This window comes from Balaenoptera musculus, chromosome X (genome assembly GCF_009873245.2).
Source record: "Balaenoptera musculus isolate JJ_BM4_2016_0621 chromosome X, mBalMus1.pri.v3, whole genome shotgun sequence".
In the NCBI taxonomy this organism is placed as follows: Eukaryota; Metazoa; Chordata; class Mammalia; order Artiodactyla; family Balaenopteridae; genus Balaenoptera; species Balaenoptera musculus.
This window is the reverse complement of record NC_045806.1, coordinates 126,770,774-126,789,930: the sequence shown is the minus strand read 5'-3', so window position 1 is coordinate 126,789,930 and position 19,157 is coordinate 126,770,774. Positions and strand designations below refer to the sequence as shown.

At 56.0% G+C, this 19,157-nt stretch overlaps 1 protein-coding gene across 5 annotated transcripts in view; it reads right to left on the bottom strand.

The window, feature by feature from the left end:
• ZNF185 (zinc finger protein 185 with LIM domain) overlaps window positions 1-19,157 on the bottom strand; it is a 58,213-nt gene that overhangs the window by 30,058 nt on the left and 8,998 nt on the right. For 2 of the 5 annotated variants that reach the window (XM_036839993.1, XM_036839996.1), the window contains exons 2-12: window positions 15,129-15,207; window positions 14,818-14,941; window positions 14,512-14,577; window positions 11,256-11,294; window positions 11,074-11,151; window positions 10,461-10,550; window positions 9,692-9,778; window positions 8,879-8,962; window positions 8,549-8,590; window positions 7,079-7,162; window positions 2,613-2,705 (exon numbers count right to left, since the gene is read on the bottom strand). In XM_036839993.1, the coding sequence (XP_036695888.1) occupies window positions 2,613-2,705; window positions 7,079-7,162; window positions 8,549-8,590; window positions 8,879-8,962; window positions 9,692-9,778; window positions 10,461-10,550; window positions 11,074-11,151; window positions 11,256-11,294; window positions 14,512-14,577; window positions 14,818-14,941; window positions 15,129-15,162 (821 nt within the window). In that variant the 5' untranslated portion in view covers window positions 15,163-15,207. The remainder of the gene's footprint in view (window positions 1-2,612; window positions 2,706-7,078; window positions 7,163-8,548; window positions 8,591-8,878; window positions 8,963-9,691; window positions 9,779-10,460; window positions 10,551-11,073; window positions 11,152-11,255; window positions 11,295-14,511; window positions 14,578-14,817; window positions 14,942-15,128; window positions 15,208-19,157) is intronic. The other 3 variants (XM_036839995.1, XM_036839997.1, XM_036839998.1) reach the window with 3 other exon arrangements.

Sequence of the window (19,157 nt, the reverse complement as noted above, 5' to 3'; positions counted from 1 at the left end):
AGACACTGCCATCACTCTCACCATTCAGGACCACTGACCCAGTGGGCCACTCCCGCCTTCTCTCCCCCGTCCGTCCATCATGACTCTGTGTCACTGGCTTAAATGTTGGTGTTCCTGGCATCCCTCTCCACCTGCATGCTCTGCCACCTACCTTGGTCACCTCGTCTGCTCCCATGGCATCAACTGTCATTCTTAAGCCAGTGACGTCTGCCTGTTCCCAGCTCTCCTCTGTGCTCTGACCCGTACCCTCCCTGCTTCCGGGACTGGCCCTCAGGCACCTCACCCTCAACGTGGCCAGAACTGAACCACCCTCACCAGCTGCCCTCAGGGGAATGACCAGGCAGCTGCCACCTCCACGATACTATCTGTGCTCAGTTTGCTGGCTCCTCTCTCCTCGAGTCCCTTGACTTTGTACCCCATGTAAATATCGACGTTGAACCCCATTATTTCTGCTCTCATCCCTCTGCATAGAGCATGGAAATCTCTTGAGCCCTGATCTCTCTCCCAAAGCTCAACCAGAAACCCTCAAAAGCCTCGTGGTAATTTGCATTTGGATGCCTACAAATAAACTCATCATATAGTCATTTGTAAAGTACTAAGTATTTATAGCACCCCTTCCTGCCCCCTCCCTGCGCTTTTTGCTCCATAAGTCACTACAGGGGGGGAGTCAGGCAGTGGGGTGGGAGTCATGGATCTGCCTGCTCTTGGCCGTGTGGCTTTGAGGAAGTTACTTAAGCATTCATGGTCTCAGTTTCCTCATCTGTAAAATGGACATAGTGATTGCATCTACATCCTGCGTGGGGACACGTGTTAGGCTGTTTGGGACAGGGCAGGGCTTAGTGAATTCTAGCTTTCCCTCTTTCTTCCTTTTCTCCAACTTGACTTTCCTGTTGGAAAGTGGGGGAGGGGTGCTCCAGAGGATCTCCAAGGGCTGTTATAGCTTTGTCACTCCCAGACAAAATGCCAGAGGCCTTATGGGTTGTGGAGGCCTTATGGGGCACACAGCACAGACCTTCCTGAGAGACAGCCTGGCTTCCTCCTGCATCTCTCAGGGTCATTTTGCCCCTGTTTCTCAGGGACTGGTCACCTTAGGGAAACCAATGAAGCAGCTTCCAGTGTTGCCTTATTAAAGACGTTGTCACACTGGGTGATTCTCAGTCATTCCAGCAATAAATGCTCCTGCAGTCCTGTTCTGGGCCAGCCAGGCCTTGAGCGCTCCAGGAGCTTGGAGTCCTTGGGGCAGAGCCATCTGTGAGTGGACAACTGTGACTCCGTGTGGAAGACTCTGGTGGAGGGATGAACACAGCGCTGTGTGAGCTCAGCGCGGAAAGCCCCTCACAGAAGCTGCCTCAGAAAGAAACACAAGCAAAGGAGGTGCTACAAAGGGGAGACATCTGAGCTGAGACTGAAAAATGCAGATGGGAAAGAGCATCCCCGGCAGAGCCTACAGTCTGCACAGACGAATGGGGCTGGGGGAGGCTGGGGGGGGAGGGCCCAGGGAGGAAGGGTGTATGAGGGGAGCCTGGGGAGGGGGTGGATGAGCCCCACCAGGCAAGGTAGAGAGTTCAGGCTGCAGAGCCTAAAGGGGAGGGGGCACTGCAGGGTTTTTCCCCAGGGACTGGCATAGGACCACCGCTGCCCTTTAGAAATGGCACACAGGTAGAAATATGGAGGAGATTCTGGGATGGAGCGAGTGAGGAAGGAGGCCTGGCCCCAGGGGAAAGGCACTAGGGACAGAGATATCTCTAAACTAGAATGGATAGGACTCAGTGCCCGACTGCGGCGAGGGTGTAGAGACGGAGGAGCCAATGCAGACAGTCAAGGGCCCCAGAGATCGGGGCTCCCACTGCCCCAAGGATTAGCCTGGGCTTGTGCCCTGGCCTCCCTCCCCAGACTCTGGCTTCACAAGGTGGGGTCCCAGTCTGTCGGCTTCACTGCTGTGAGCTGGGTGAGTAGCTAAATGAGCAGCAGTCAGAGCCCCTCTGGGGAGAAGCGGCCCCTCCCTGCTCACATCCCCCTTTGCCCCCACCCAAGCTTCCCTGGGGCCCAGCTCCCAGCCCCCCCAAACCCTGCCTGCATGTTACCTGACTGTCTGCCCCCTACCTCGGGGCAGGGGCTGGGCCTGCCGTGCTCCCTGCTGGTTGTGCCCCCCCCGACCCCCTCCCCTGTCCCTTGAACTGTCAAGGCTGACCTAGTGACCCCGCCCTGTTCCTGGTGCCTCCCCCCGCCACAGCTGCTTCAGTGGCTTCACGGGGCTCTGCAAAGCCAGATCCCATCCACAGGGCCCAGCAGGGTGAACCATCACCTCCAGGGGCTCCTGGCACACGCTCAGCATCTCACTCGTGTCTGCGTCTGCCTCCCCCACCAGGCAGACAGTAAGCAACTTCAGCGGGGGGTGGTCGCCACTGGGTCCCCAGGGCCGGGTCTGGCCTCCCATGGACCAAGTGCTCGCTCCCCAGGAGTTGTGGAGTGAAATGGGATGGGGGCAGAGAACCCAGGTGGCTCATGTCTCCCATCAACCAGCCCCCAGGCCTCATCACTTGCACCCTGACCCTGCTGCCCCCAACTCTAGAACCGTGTGTAAGAAGCCCCGGCAGCAGCAGGCCCTGCACCTCGTTTCTTCCAGGTCTGGGGCCACCAGGCGGAGTCCCGCCCCGGGTGTCGTGATCCGCAGGCGGGCAGTCTCCTCGCCTCTTGCACTGCGACCAAAGGAGAGAGTCAGAGAGTCGGTGGTAAGAAAGGCCTCCGCTTCTCCATCTGTGCTGGGGATCCAAGGGTGTCCTCTCTCAGGAGCCTCCTGGCTAGTGCGGTGGGACACCCAGACCCACTGCCTTCCCCCCTCCCCCTTGTTTTTTCTCTCTTGTCTCCTCTTTGGGCTGAGCTCGGGCCACTGACCTCCACGTCCCAGAGGAAAGGGATTGAAGGACCCCCTCACCAGTCTCCCATCCTCGACCCCAGCCCCCTTCAGACGGTGCTGCTAATCACTTGCAGAGGTGCGCCCTGCCCGTGGCCGCACTGCAGCATCCAAAGTGGCTATTTGTGAGTTCAGGGGCTGATGGGAACGGGTGATGAACAAGATGCCCAGGAAACCTACAGACCGAATTTGGAGTGAGAGCCAGTGGAATGGGGCATGTGGGAGACTCAGGCGATGAAGGTCGGAGAGAAGGTGCCTGTGAGCTTGAGACCAGGGAGGATCAGACAGTCTCAGCCCTCAGAGGGTCCCTTTGAGGGTTCCTGCGCTCAGAGGCTGGTCCGAGGGTGACTGTACACAGCCCTCCAGTTCCAGTGTATTTTTTGCCCCCACTGCAGGTCCTGACACCCAGCAGGATCGGGCCGTGGTGATGGCTAGGGCCGGAGAGAATCTAGAACTCCCTGGCTTTCTGGGGTTCCCCTTCACTCCAAACCACATCTACCCAGGTCCACATCACAGCCACTCACTCTTTCCTTTTGTTGCACCTGGCCACTGGGCTACAGATGGGGGTGAGCCACAGGTCTGCCTTGGTGAAGCCCCAGCCCAGCAGGGGGCAGGATGAGGGCCGAGTGGCATGGGCTGTGCACAAATCCAGCCCCAAAGGCACCCGAAAAGCTCCATGGAGGAGTAGGCCAGCCCCGGGCAACTGGGGGCATATAAGGGGAGGAGGTGGAAGCTGGCGGGGGTCTTAAAAGCAGAGACCAGATTGAGTGTGGCAAAGGGAAGCCACAAGATGGGCTTGAAGTGGGGATTGGGGGGTGGGTCTTGAGATGATCAGCCTGGCACGTTAGAAAGGACACTCCGGGGTCCCAGGAGGAGGAGGGGTGGGGGGGGGCAGGGACTTGAGTAGCCCGAGTAGTCCCCGATTTGAGTGAGCCCAGACGGCTCAGCTGCTCTCAGTCACCTTGGAGTTGACCGTGGCATCTGGCTCCAACCTAGACTGGGAGCTCGTGGGGGCCAGGTCAGTGGGCGGCGCCTCTGTGTCCCTCCTGGACACTGCAGATGACCAGAGGAAATGGAAGCGCTGCCAGAGACAGGGCCTCTCTGCACATGAAAGACCAGCGAGGGCCTGGTGCACGCAGGTAGCTCTGATCTCCGCCTGTCTCCACGATAACCACGAAGACAGCAGAAAGCCCCGGGCCGCTGTCGCTACTCTGTCCCATCTAAAGCACATGGTGCCAGGGAGCAAGGACACGTCCCACTTGGGGACGTCACAGGCGAGTAAAGCATACCTTCTCCCTGGCGTTTCTAGCTATGTCAGAGAGAAAATAGGGACCCCAGCTGGCGCCTGTCCCTCAACGCCTTGCTCCTGAGCGATTTCTTCTTAAAGGCCCAGCTCAAATGGCACCTCATCCAGGGGTCTTACAGAGAGGGGACATTTGAACACAGACACACAGAGGGAAGACAGCCACGTGATGATAGAAGCAGAGGTTGGAGGGCTGCATCTACAAGCTAAGAGGCGCCAAGGGCTGACTGCACTACCAGAAGCTGAGAGAAAGGCCTGGAACCGATTCTACCCCAGAGCCTTCGGAGGAGCACACAGCCCTGCTGACACCTTCCTTCATTTAACTTCTGGCCTCTAGAGCTGTGGAAGGACAACTTTCTGCTGTTTAATCCACCCAGTTTCTGCTACCTTGTCACGGAAGCCCCAGCAAATTCACACAGAGGCAGTAGCTCCTTCTCAGGCGCCCACAGCGGCATTTCCCTCTGAGACCAGCAGGTGCCGACGTTGGTCTCTCCATTTGTTGAAGGGCCCAGCAAATCAGGAAGCGCCCAACCATACCAGCACCCAGGCAATGCGCAAAGGGCTTTATGTGTACTTGGGACAGCCTCTGTAGGTACGTATCACTGCTCCCTCTTTTACACATGAGGACACTGGGGCACAGAGAGGTAAAGTGACTTGCTCAAGGTCACACAGCCAGTACAGGGCAATGCCAGGGTTTTGCCTTGTGCCAGAAGCTGTGCTCTTACTCACTGCTCCCCAGCCCCTCTGCCAGGCAGCATGCTGGGGCCCAGCCTCCAGGCCCCACCTTGATCAGGTGAGGCAGAGAGCCAAGAAAGCTTGAGCGGCGCTGTGATGGGGCCAGCAGCCAGGCCCGGGGCTCTCACACAGGCCAGTTTCTCTGAGAGAAGGTATCTGAGTGAGCTCAGTTTGGAAGGTGGGGAAATGAGATGAACCCAAGAAACCAGCCCCATGGTGCATGGAGGGAGGGCCATTGCCACAGGTGAGCAGTGGAGGGGGGAGGGGAGGGGGCTGATGGTGGAGACAGGAGCTCAAATTTGTACACTTGGTGCTGAGGAGCCTTTGAGGCACCCAGGCAAGTCAGGAGTCCAGAGGAAGACGGGGCATCCTTGTGTGGCACTCCTTCTGTTCCTCTCTGAAGTCCCTAAAGGGTTTGGTGCCTAGACAGGGGCGCCCCTCCTAGTTGGCTGAGAAGCTGACCTTCAGACCCAAGCCAAGGGGGATGGGGCAGGGACACGCTTGGGGAGGGGCCTGGGGACCACGCTGTGAAGTTCTCCTTTCCTACTTTGCCATAAACCAGCCTCCAGAACTGTGAGACAATACATTTCCATTGTCTGAGCCACCAGTTTGGGGGACTTCGTTACGGCAGCCTGAGCAAGACAGACAGCCATCTTGCTATAACAGCCAGGTGATGGGTAGTAAACATCCAAAGGAACTTTCTGGAATAAATGTTAAAATGCCTCTCAAATGATAATATAGCACAACCTACTTCTCCTCCTACGTTCTTTCAGAAGGCATCTGAAACCAACCTTGCTTTTTTTTTTATTCAAAAGAGAAATTAAGGAGAATTCAGAGATGTGCATTGTTTTTGCTGAATTGTGTCCCCTCCAAAATTTATATATTTAAGTCCTAATCCCCGGCACCTCAGAACGTGAGCTTATTTGCAATAAGGTCGTTGCAGATATAATTAAGATGAGGTCGTTCTTGAGTAGGGTAGCCCCTAATCTAATATGACTAATATCCTTATAAGAAGAGGAGGTCAGGACACAGACGCACAGTGCAAGACCTTGTGAAGAGACGCAGGGAGAAGACAGGCATCTACACGCCAAGGAGAGAGGTCTTAGGAGAAACCCTGCCAACACCTTGAGCTTGGACTTGCAGCCTCCATAACTGGGAGACAATAACTGGGTTATTTGAGTCACCCAGTTTGTGGTACTTTGTTACAGCAGCTCTGGCAAACTAAGCCCCCATATTCCATCAATCACCATGTCCCATCAATGCTACCTCGTGAAGAGCTCTCAAATTTTCCTACTTGTTCAAAAGTTCTTAGGGTGTCCTGTCTCCCTCCTGGCACAGAAGAGGTGGCCCCAAGGACCGAGGTCACATACAAATGGTTGTGGGGCTTGAGTTGGGGAGGGGCGTGTAGGACATGCAGTGGCAATTCCAAGACCTGTAACAGCCCCAGAGGCAGTGGCACTGTCGGCAGGACTTAGCATGATTCAGCTCAAAGTACAAGGAGGTATTGATTGCCTTTTGCCTGCAGACAAGAGAGAGCCATTATCTGCCCGGACACTCTGGGGCTCAGAAATCAGGGCAAATCAGAGCCCCACCTGGAGTGAGATCACCACGCTCAGCCTGTCCCTGCCCTGTCACCCCGCTGCCAGACCCTCCCATCTGATGGCCTCACAGGCCAGAGCCAGTTCTTGGCACCCAGACAGTTTGGCTCTGCCCCCGTCCGCACTGGCAAAGAAGGAGGCGGAGGACAGCATTCGCAGGTTGAACTTGACCAACTTACAGGAGAGCCTTGAACAAACCTAAGAATAGCACGGCTAGTGCCCTGGCCACAGACCCTCTCACATCCCACAATTGGTACTTTTCCTCGGGATGTTGTGGCTGCCACTGGACTCGGTGGTGGAAGGGTTAAGTTGACACAGATAAGCACTAAACAGACAAGACTGAAGCACTCTCTCCCAGGAGACCAGGCTGTTTTGCTCCTTTCAACCCCAGGACATCCAGCCAGAGAGGCCCTTACTGATTTCTGTGCCCCATCCTGTCACTGGGCATACAGGGACACTGACCCTGAGGTCCTGTAGGGAGGTGACCTGGCAGTCACCAGCCCTGGGCAGAGATGAGCAATTGATTACCTGCTCGAGCCGGGAGGGGATCGTGCCAGAGCAGGTGGGTCCTGGCTTTTCTTGGAAGGCCCGTCCTCATCCACCACCTCAACCCTTTGGGCAAGAAGAGAAACAGATGCACCGCTGTCCTCAGGGCACCTTTGGCCTGCGAAGCTGCCCTGGAGCTTGCTGCCCCTGAAGGACATGCTTTCTTTCAGTGGTGTTTATGGCTTAGCAACTCCAGCTTGGGATAAGGACAGAACACTGGGTTGAATAGCACCCCACCAGAATTCATGTCTTCCCGGAACCTGGGAATGTGATCTTATTTGGAAATAGAGTCTTTGCAATCAATTTGTCATCAAGTTACAATGAGGTCACACCGGGGTAGGGTGAGCCCTAAATCCAATGACTGTTGTCCTTATAAGAGGGAAATTTGGACACAGACACACAGAGAAAAGAAGGTCATGTGATGATGGGGGCAGAGATAGGAGTGATGTGTCTACAAGTCAAGGACTGCCAGCAAGAGCAGATGCCGAGAGAGGCCCGAGATGCCTTCTCCCTCGCAGCTCCCAGAAGGAACCAAGCCTGCCCACACCTCGGTCTCAGACTTGGAGCCTCCAGGACCGGGAGACAATCTGTTCCTGGACTTTGTGCCAGTTCCCACAAAGTGCCGGTTTGTGGTACTTTGATATCGCAGTCCCAGGAGCCTCATGCAGACATCACGCTGCCACCACCCTCTGCCGGCTGTATTCTAGGCAGCCTTTTTGGTCCTCCCCCCTCCGTGCCTTCGCACAGCTGGGCCCTCTGCCTGGAACACTTGGCATGCCGAGTCCTCCTTGGTCTCCAGTCCTCACCTCGTCATGGATGTCTTCCCTCTCTACCCAACAGAATACCCCTAACTCTCAACTGGCCAGAAGTTTCTTCCCTGTCCTCCCCAAATACTCCCCTTTCCCAGAAGACGTCCTGTCAACTAATGGTGCCACCCTTCCCTCATTCAGCTGGAGTGTCTTGATATCCTGATCATGGCCCATTGAACCCTGTTCACCCTTTAGGGCCCATCTCCAGTGTCACGGTCACTTCCAAGGGCCTGGTCAGGCAGGGGCTCCCAATGACAAGCCTCTGGACTCCAGCCCAATGATCCGTCCTACCAAGGCACTGTCCAGCCCACCCCTGGTAGGGTGGGCAAGAGGGCAAAGGAACAACTTCTCTGTAGCCCAGTAGCTACTTTTGCTGCAAAACCCCAGAGGCCGTGGAAACACTAAAGCTCCATCTTGGGTCGGGGGCCGGGTTCTCTCAGCCAGGCTCCTGCTTATGCAGCTTTGGTTGCCAGGGTCTTATGTGCCACCACAGCCACCCACGTGCTTCCTTGGCTTCCAAACAGAAGCCACCAGCCCCTCATGACTCCCTCTACTCAGGGACGGTGACTGCACCCCACCCTGCGCCTGCTCTCCCCACACTCCACCCCTGCCAATGGAAGACCTTCCCTGTGCCGACACTTACCTCTTTGCGATGAACGGGGCCTGTGTCTCCTGGGCAAGGCTGCTGGAAGAAGGCAGAAAGGTGACGAGTTGGGCAGAACCCGCAGACAGGTGACATCACTCCCAGCACCTTGCCTACCCTGATGGCAGCAGCCAGACCTCTCAGGTTTCCAGAAAGTAGATCTGAGAGTCCCAGAAGGTGTGGTCAGGAGGGCCCTCTCAACCCACCCATCACCAGCCAGAGGAAGACCAGAGCCCTGAGGGGAAAGGAACTGGTCCAGAGCAGGGAGCGGGTTGGTGGCTGAGCCGGCCTGAGACCAGGCCCTGACGGGTCTCCTGCTGTGCAGCTCACCTGGCACTCTTCTTGGCCGCCGACAGGACGTAGGAGTGCTCCCGGGGAGCTGTCTTCCTCACCACGCTGCTGGCAGCCTCTGACCTGGGGTGGCACAGGGAGGGGGCATCTGATGGCATGAGGAGGGGCTTGCTCTGCCAGCCTAGCCAGGCAGCTACTCGGGAGGCAGGGGGAGCTTTAGGGAGCTGCCCGAGACCCCACACCTAGAGGGCGGCAGAGCGGGCAGTCAACGCCCGGCAGCCTGGCTCTGGAGCTCTCGGCCCTTCCCCGGTACCTCCGAGGCCTGGGGACCCCTGCTACTGTTGACTCTGCCCTTAGGACTGCCTGTCTGCTGGGCCTTCAGCGTGGGGGGCTTTGGTGTGTTTCCTAAGTCACGGAGGGGCCAGCAGATGTTGGGAGTGAGGGCAGGCTGAGCTCGGGGCCTAGCTGCTGCCCAAGCATCCAACCCTCACTTTGGGACAAGGGGCATGGGCACCTCTGGAGCCCGGCCCTGCCCCCAGGCACACACAGGAGGCTTCTCCCAGGGCACCATGCACTGCCTATTTTGGTCCAACTTGCTCAGGAACCTTTTTAACAAACTATAGAAATTCCTCATTACCTAGGTTCTGCCCTCTTAGAAGGTTCATAAGAGGGTCCCCTGGGCTGGCCCAGCACTGAGCGGGTAGTTCTGGGATTCCAGGAGTGCCACCCGTGCTGGCAGCGACCCTCCAGCCAACAGACCAGCACTGATGCTCCACGCGCTGTGCACAATTCCTGTCTCACCAGAGACGTGGGCCCCGCCCTGGCCATGGGACGCCCAGCAGGCACCGTTACCTCCGTTTCTGCTCATCAGAAGAGAAGGGCACCTCCTCCTCTTCAGCAGCCCCTGACGCTGAGCTGCGCCTGACGTTGTAGGGTGCCCTGGGGAGGGGGGGGTTGAAGAAGTTGGCAGTCATGGGCCCTCCTCCCTCTACGTCTGCCCCTGCTCCCTGTCACAGGCTGCTATCTGTCCCGGTTCCAACCCTTACTGTACCCCAGGACCCAGTTCAAGCCTCACCCCTTCTCCAGAAAGATTTCCTAGCTGCTCTGTGTCACTGGATGATGGTGACAAGGGACAAACAATATAAAGATGTGGGGCCCTGCATTCGCAGGGCCTGGGCACACAGGAGAGGGGCTTGCACAGGGGCCACAAGGGGAGCTCCAGAGGGAGTCCCAAAGATTGATATCCAAGAAGCAGGCCAGAGTTAGGCACAAAGTGCCCATAGGTGATAGGCTGCCAGGGCCAGCAGCATGCTTGGGCTCACCAGGTGCCAGCCCAGCTCGGCCCAGCCCGGGAAACAGCTAGGGCCATGACCCATGACACTTTCTCCAGACCCACTAGCTCCTTCTACAAGCTTCCTACGGCCCCTGCTTTGCTTCAGATCGGAAGTACGATGTGCACACTGTCCAATTTTCTGGAGCTTGTCAACCTCTGGTGGGTTCCAGGCCACAGTGGCAACTGGCAGTGATGTCAGGGCGACAGGACTAGCACCCTCAGCGGGCCCAGTGTTTGGCCTCGTCCTTGGAGGAGGGAACCAAGTTGCGTCTGTGATTGCATACTCACAGCTTCTTGTAATCCTCTGTGGTCATCCTGTAGCCAGAGGAGGAGGGGCGGGGAGGCCCAGCAGGAGCTGCTTTCCCCAGACCGGCAGCGCTGCAGAGGCAAGGAATTTCTGTGAGTCTACCTGCAGGGCCCCTCTTGCTTCCAGATTTGCCTACGTGGCCCAGCGGGCAGGTGGACAAAGGGGTGCTGGTGCCCTTTCCTCTCTGCTCTCAGCCCTGCCAGATACCCAGAACATCTGCGCAGGGCAGCCCTCTTGCCACAGACAGACTCAGCCACCTTGGTCCTGCTTTTCTGATGAAGCCCAGGTTCAGCCTGGTGCCAGCGCAGCCTGTTGGGAAGAAGGTGGCCTAAAGCACACAGCTCAGTGCAGTTGATCAGCAAGTCAGGGCTCCCGCCCAGCCTCCTCCCAGTGCCTCTGTCTCAGTGACCAGGGCCAGTCAGGACTGGCCCAAGGACAAGGGCACTGGTAGTGGTCCAGGGCCTTGCCTTACACAGGAAGAGACCTGCCACCCACCACCCCCTCAGTGACAGGCAGAGGACTCTCTCTGGCCTGAGCGTGGCCTGGGCCCTCACACCTCCCACGGGCCAACTGGCCAGCACCCTGCGAACACACCTTTTTGGAGCTCCATTGGCCTTGGAGAAGTGCTGCTGGGGCTGAGACGAGCTGTCTACAGGCTTGGTGAACACACCCCTAAAAGAGAGCCCGGGAGAAGCAGTGCCGTGAGCCCCCCTGGGAGAAGCTGGGGGCGGTGCGGGCGGGCATGGGGAGGTGGGCAGGGTCCTGTGGTCACCTACCGGATGATATAGCCAGTGGGAGCCCTCGTGCTCGGGGGCCTGCCAAGGGAGAAGAAGGTATGATGTGAAGCCAGGCTGCCCAATGACGGCAGAGCGGGTTGGCTGCTGGGTGTCCCAGCGCAGGCAGAACAAGCGGAGCAACAGTGGCCAGGTGCTTCCCAAGAAATCCAGCCACGCCTGCACCCCTAGCCGGGATGCCTGTCCTGCTCTGCCTGTCTCCCTCATGCTCCCCGAGAAAGGTACCCCAGGCCGATTCTTCTGGGCCCTGGCCCACAGCAGGTGCCCAGGAAGGCATGTTCCACGGCTGGGCATTTATACAGAGGTGTCCCCTCCAAAGTCCGGTTTCTCCCTGTTCTGACAGCCCTCCTCACCTCCACTCTCAGAGCTGACCCAGCTCAGGCTGGAGGCTCTGTGCTCAGAGGTCTGGGGCTGAAGCGATGTCAGGCAGAGCCCCTAACCTGATCTGACCCCCTACTCTGCCCAGCCCCCTCCAGGAAGACTCACGAGGGCCCAAGGGGCAGAGCCCAGGCAGGAGCCAGCTGCCCTTTCCTTCCCGCTCTGCTTGAGCCTCCCTCCCCCAGCCCGTGCGATGCCCACATCACAAGTCTTGATGCAAGTTTGGGACTGGAGGGCACGGCCAGGGCTTGGTCAGTGCCTGGAAAACATTAGACTCCATGTGCTGGGCACCTTCCGCCTGGGAGGGGGCTCAGAGGACTCGGGTGAGGGCTGTGGGCAGGCAAGAGCTGGGAGTGCTGGGGAAGCAGGGCTGTGAGTTCTGGGATCAGAGGCAGGAGACAAAGACTCGGCAGATGGCTCTTCTGTCCAGGAATAGAGGAGCTTGGGGCTGGAGCAGCGTGAGAGGGTCTTAAAGGGACCCCTCACAGGCAGCTGGGAGGGGCAGTGCAGAGCCCCAGTGTTCTCCATCCCCATGGAACCTGTCCTTAACAGGGCATCGCCTCCTGGAGGTGACCAAGTTACAGGAACACTTGGAGTGGAACCCGAGAAAGAAAGGTCACTTATCCCACGTGTTTTCCAAATATACTCCCAAACCAAAGCCCAGGCTGAGAACTGCACCCCCAAAGTAAACATACTCCCCAACGAATAGATTATCTTTGAACTGTGCTCGGGCTCTGGCCAACTGCCTTTATCACAATCGGCAATTCTCTCCTTTACGGTCATCTCTCTACTCAGGACGTGCCCGCGTTCCCGACTAGGATGTCAGTTCCCCGAGGAGAGGGTTGTGTCCTCTGTGCCCAACACAGGACCTGGCAGGTAACAGGGGCTGAGCCATTGAGAGATTACGGGCAAGGGCATAGTTACCGGAGGGAGCCCCTGTGGCTAGCAGTGAACTTGGACCCCTGCCTTCCAGCTGCTGCCACTGCCTGTACCACCACCCCAGGAAGGCACTGGCCCTGCACTCAACTGCCAACTGCTGGCTCTTTGAAGCAAGGATCAAGCCTGAATTTAGTGGTCCCCCTAACCCTAAACCCCGTACTTCTCAGGAGTAGTTCCTCCCCATAAGGGCAGGATGTGCCCACCCTTCAGAGCCTCCCTGGACGCCATTATGCAAAAGTCCTTGAAATAGAGAGAAGAGCTGGTTCCCTTCGGCCAGCTGTCAAAATATGTCATCTTGAACTTGGGAGACAGTTGGAGCAAGTGTGTGAGTCTCCCCTGGCACTTGGGACGCTGTCCTGATACAACAAAAAAGTGACAAGTAAGCACGTCTTAGAGCTTGCAGAATTTGCATAAAACCGAAGTTGTCCAGACCTGTGAGTATTGCCTTTTTAAAAATGTGCCTGATAAATCTTATATGTTCTGGTATAATGTTATAAGTCATAATCCTAGTTATTACTTTAGAATGTATATCTCAGAAATAACTAATTTTCTTGTCAACTGCATTATTATGAACTTTCATCAAATCTTTAACCGTGGTCATTTTTAAGTCTTTTGTCATTTACAGACAGTTCTGGGTGTACTCTGATGCTTTTGCAAATATGTTCCTATAAAAGGGTTTCATCTTCAGGAAATTCATGGAAAAGACTCTGACAAGTACAGGTTTCTGGTAACTGACTGTACTGCTGAACTGAATGAATAAGCATTTTCAGAACTCTAATGAAAAACTGATGAGCTCATAAAAGTGCTAACAAAAGATCAAGATGAAAAAATAATTAATTACATGGGACTGAGTGAACTGATGAGGATGAGTATAATTTTTGTGACTTTCTGTTTGAATTAAAAAAAAAGAAAAAATCCTACAAGGACTCAGAGGCAAAGAATATACAAATCAATTTTCACTGCAAAGTAAAGGAGCTGTTACAGTGGAGGATTACTGGACTGAATGTCAATATTATGACATAGTATGAGTGTGTTTCGTGTTTGGTAATTGCAATCATTGTTGCTTTTGTTGTGGTCATCCATGTACAATGCTTGGTGTCAGTCTATTTATCTCTTGTAAAAATAAAATACAGTGTGTGTGTGTGTGTGTGAAAAAAAAAAAAAAGAATGTTACAGGTGAATGAATTGCCCTAGTGAGATATGTATGTAATATAGCATCCTGTAATGTAATGTGTGATAATTAATATAATATAATAAAATGTAATATAATTTCTAAAAAAAAAAAGTTTCCTCATGCATCTTTGAAACCTGTCCTCCTTTAATCCATAGACTTAGGTGATTACAGATTTTTCTGGAACCATAGTTTTGCCTTTTCCAGCCAGAATTTATATGAATAGAATCGTATAAGTTGCTTTTGTCTCTGACTGCTTTCATTTTGCAGTTTTCCACCCACGGTGTTTCATATTTTAATTGACTTCATGTATTGAAATTCTGTTGTATTGCTGAGTATGAATATACCACAATGTTATGTTTATCCATTCACAAGTTGATGGACGTTTTGAGGGGTTTTTTTTTTTTTCAGCTTTTGGGTATTACAAATAAAGCTGCTGTGAACATTTATGTACAAAAAAAAATGTGCCTGATAATGTGTATTATGCAGAATACGCATTTGCTTTTATAATCCCATATGCTCTGGCAAAACTTAGCATTTTGGAGCTAAGACTTTATTATGCTCAGTGACAGTTTTGATCCCAGTTGACAGCTGGAGCCATGGACCTGGACCCAGTGACTCCTGCACTCCTTTTCCCAAGAAGGAGCAAAGTGGAAAAGCCATCCTTCCTGTGGAGTTCAAATGACTCAGTGTCCGCCAAAGGCTGCAGTACAGGGCCCACCCACCAGCCATCTGGGCGCCACTTCTTACCTGGCCTTCGGGACCTCCCCAGCTGAAGAAAAAGATATGGCACGACTCCGGCCTGAGGGCAGCTCACTGAGGAAAGAGGGGACACAAAAGAGGGCGGGCACTACGTGTACCCCAGGAACTCGGCCTGCCGTTCCCGTCTCACCTTCTCCTTCCCCGGCCTGTGTCCACACTGCAGAGGCACGTGTGCCCACGCACGCCCTGGCAGCCGGGCCTTTCTCACCCCCTGACTTAGGCTGAGTGCGGCCCGTGGAGCGCCACCCCACGCCCGGCCTCTCGCTGCCGGCCCTCCTGGCCTCCTGGACTTACAGGGTGTGGCTCTCTGATTCATCCTGCTTGGTGATCCAGCTCTTGTCCCCCTTCAGCGTGGTCCGAACCTTCATCTGCTTGAGGACATTATTGCGTTCCTCCTCGCCCGGTGGGAGAGGCTTCCCTGGTGGCGGCAAGGCCAGGCAGCGTCAGAAGCGGAGCCCAGCCCCCGGGCCCCGAGGCCTCCTTTCCAGCCCTCCCAATACACTGCTGTCACTCTGCTGCCCAGGCAGCGCTGTGGCCTCGCAGGGCAGGCCTGGAAGGAGGCAGCCGCGTGCCAAGCCCAGGACAAGAGGGCATCCGGGCCTCACCTTTGCTGCTTCCTCCGAGAGCTGAGATACTCATGGTGTTTGCTCTGAACGTCCCTTCTCGGTGGATTCAACAGGGCTCCTGGGGGCAAAGGCAAGCACACGGCTTGTCACTTCATGCATTTATAATGGCTCGTGGCTCACCGTACGGTCCTTGGCAAACTGAGACTGTGCCGACTGTCCTTTGGGTGGAGTCTGGGCAGAGGCCGCCGCTGGGAAACATGACCACCAACCCACTTAGAGAGAGACCTCTGATGGCCAGACTCCCGCCCAGCGAGCGTAGGGGAGGGGTGGCAGCAGTGGCCGACACTGGTGGACCCAGGAGGAGGGATGGGGGAAGGAAGGGTACAGGCTGGGGGACGGTCGCTTTGGGGGACCATCTCTCTCACTCCTTAGTCGCCATCTGACAGACCTTGAACGGGTCATCTAACCTCTCCAGCCTCCTCAGTGTCCTCATTTATAAAATGGGAGTTGAAAAAGAAGTCTACCCTTCAGGACTGCTGTGAGGACAGAAGGCACCAATGTTCTTGCAACTGCCCAGCACTACCCAGCACAGCAAAGATCGCAGTGACTGTCAACCTGTCCTTGTTGGGAGAGGGGACCGTCGGGGGTCCTTAATCAGCACAAGCACGGCCCGAGGGTGTCAGCCCCATGTGGTTCGGGGGTTGGGTCCATCTCTGGTGGGGAAAGCCTGGGGCCCCACTGCCAACTCCTAGTGGCCCTCGGGCACCAGGTGATGTTGGGAAAGCAGGGAGCGTCCTGTGCTCTGCTTTCTCTTCCTCTCTCTGTCTTTTCGCCCTGCCCTCCCCTGTGGTCTCCTCTCTGCCCTTGAGCCAGGTGCTGCCCTTCTGTGGCCCGTGAAGGGTGGGCCGTCATGGTCCCCGACACCTTCCAGCTCCAGGAGGCGCTGGGGTGAGGAAGCCGGCTCTCCAGGATGGGACTGGCCCAGCACGGGTCTAGTCAAAGCACTGACCCGCCACCGCCGGCCCCTTGGGCCTCAGGAGAGGGGCTGGAGGCTCAAGCGAGGGGGCGTGACAGGAAGCAGGGGCCCTGGCTCTGCCCACACAGTCCTAAGGCACAGCGACCTCCCTCTTAGGGGCCTGCCACCCTCTGGGCCCCTCCAGGGCCAGGCCCTGAGCAGCCGGGCCATGCTGCCAGCTGGCAAGTCCCGGGCATGTTTTCATGGAGGTCATGGGCACACTAAAACGGGCAGGGCAGGGGGCCAAGAGGAAACCCAATTTGCCACGTCAGCAAGAGCTGGATTTCCCATAAACTGCACCGAATGAGCAGCCCAGCAGGCCCGAGCCCTCTGAGTGCCAGGAACGGCACCTCATCACTGCGAATGGGAGCCCCGCGTGCCTAGCCCTGCACCAAGGATGCCACGTCAGAGTTCTGTTGAGCAGAGCTCACCCCGTAGGTGATCCTCGGACCACACTGCCCAACTGTCCCATCCCAGCAGCCCCCGGAATGGCCCCACCGGGCCGCCTGAGATCTTGGTCCCTCCGTCTCCTGGTGCTGCTGACTGACTGTGTGGCCTTGGGGGAGTCCCTCGCCTCCTCTGGGCCTTGGTTCATCAGTTTCCCCTCAACAAGCCTGTTGGCCACGTTGCCTAGAAATTTTCTGTCAGATCAGAAGCAAATAAACCACTTACTTCCAAAATCAGGGTAGATGCATGAACATGCAGAATGACAGAGGCAGAGGGGCCACTGGGGACTCCCAAGCCAAAGGGGCAGGGACGCACCCAAGAGCCCACAGCAAGGGGTGGCTTTACAGCTTCTTGTCCCGCCTCGCCAGACAAAGACCAGGACTGATGCTTCATCTCAGAAGTCAAATGTCTTTTTTCATGGAACAAGAAATCTGAGTCAGGAAGTAGAGTCTTCTCATGGGACTGAAGAAGAAGGCAGCGCTTTAGGACAAGGAGACTTTAAGGTAGTGAGTCCCAGCCAGACGGATGCACCATGACACTTGAATCTATGTCCCAGCTGGACAGCTGGCTTCTCCCTCCACTTCACCGCCTGCCTTCCCTCCCCCCAACAGCCATGGTTCAGGCTGCAGTGACTTCTGCCCTCCTCCTTGGTCCACCGGTTTCCATCTGTGCCTCCTTCTGGCAGCACTCATCGGCCCCTGATCCCTCCTGGCCCACATCAACCCGTGCTTCTCACTCAGCTTCTGCTGGTCCCCTACTGTCTCCAAGGCTGGGGGCAAACTCCCCAGTCCCCTGACCCAGCCACTTTTCACACCTCAATGTCAACAGTGTGCTCCAAGCGGACCCCATGCCTCAGCATCCCTGGAAGGTGGCCCTGCCAAGTCAATCCCTGCGCCTTTGCTTATGCCGCTGGGCTGGAGGCTGGCGTGGGCCGTGCTCCTGACTTACCCAATAGCGCCACCACTCCTTTGAGCCAGGTCTCCTCTCAGACCCACCATCCACTCCCCTCGTCTGACCCTTCTCAGAGAGCAGGGCAAAGTAGCCGCCCAATCAGTGGGCAATCAGAAAACCCTCACTGCAGACAAGAGCAGCTTTGGAGGATGGGGGGTGGACCACTCAGGAGGGCATTTCCTGGGCGGCTCTCAAACACTGTTGGCGGGCAGGTCAGTCAGGGCATCTTTTTGGAGGACAAGTCTCCGTGTGTGTCGAAAGCTTTAGAGAGGGCAAGCCCATTGATCCAACAGTTCCCCTCACAGTAACCTCTCCTAAGGATTCAAGTGCATAAGTAGAACACAGTATACAAGAGGGTGTCATCCCAGTGTAGAATATGATGGTGCAAATTTGGCAATAATCTAAATTCCCAATAGTTGTATTTAAACATATTATGATCTACTGTTCAAGCAAATAATATGCGCCCATTACAAATGATAATGATATATGCGATATTTAACGAGCCTTCAGGTATATTGGTTTCCATATATCATTAAATGAAAGGCAGCTTTTGAAACCAGATGTGTAGGACGTTTCCATTTCCTTAAAAATACATTTACATAAAGATGCACAGGAAAAGAAACAACTGAAAGGACATATACAAAAATATTTTGCAGAAGCACCCTTGGGGGCAGGCTGAAAAACACAAGAGACACAGTAGCAGAGAATGAACGCACTTTGCACGTGCAGGCTCTCTGCTCCCTCCCTCACTTGGGGAGAACTGACCAGGCATCGAGGAGCCACACCACCCCCCTCCAGCCTGGCTGACTGTAGCCTTGGCCCGGCCCATCCGTGGGGCCTTGGGATGTGGGCTGCCAGCATCCAGTCCAGGCATCAGGGCAACCCACCAGCGGTAAGTATACCATCGTCCTGCTTCACCGTGAGCAAACTGGGATCCGGGAGGTTGGGCAACTGGCCCCAGGCCACACTTCCAACACTTTCAGAGGGTGGTGGGCCCAGCTAGAATCTGAGCCCCAGCTGTGGCTGCACAGTAGCCCTGCTGACCCCACACATGACGTCACGGAGTGCTCCTTGGAGCAAAATCCTGTGGTCCAGGCAGCTCAGCACCAGTATGGTTCCTGCAAAGCAAGGCACTTGGCCCCAGCAGCTGGCTCACACCTGCTGCAGGGAGGAGACTCTTGGACTCAGGCCAGCCATGCACACGGTGCCTGCCTGGACTCTCAGCTTCACTACCAACTCCGAGCTCCAGACCCCAGCATCCTCTCCAGGTGGGCAGCCCTCACCCTGCAGCCCCAGACTCTACCCTCTCCACGTCCAACACGCCAAGGTCTCTTATGCCCAGGGCTTGCACCTGAGATGCAGGATGCAAAATTCAAGAAGACATGGGAAGAGAGAAACTGTTCTGCACCTCCCCACTCACCCCACGCAGAAGGTGGCGAAAGAGGCGAGATGGACGCTACATCACTGGAACGTTCCATCTCCAGCTGCCTTCAAAAGTGGGGCAGGAGGCCTCCCGCCTGCCCAGGCCTTCCAGTCTTCCTCTTCGTCTGGGCACTTGGGCTTCTCCCAAACCGTCCTAGGCCCTCCTGGCCCACGAGGCCTGCCATGAGGAAGGGCCACCCAGCCTGAGAGCAAACACCGCCCCCCCCCAGGCT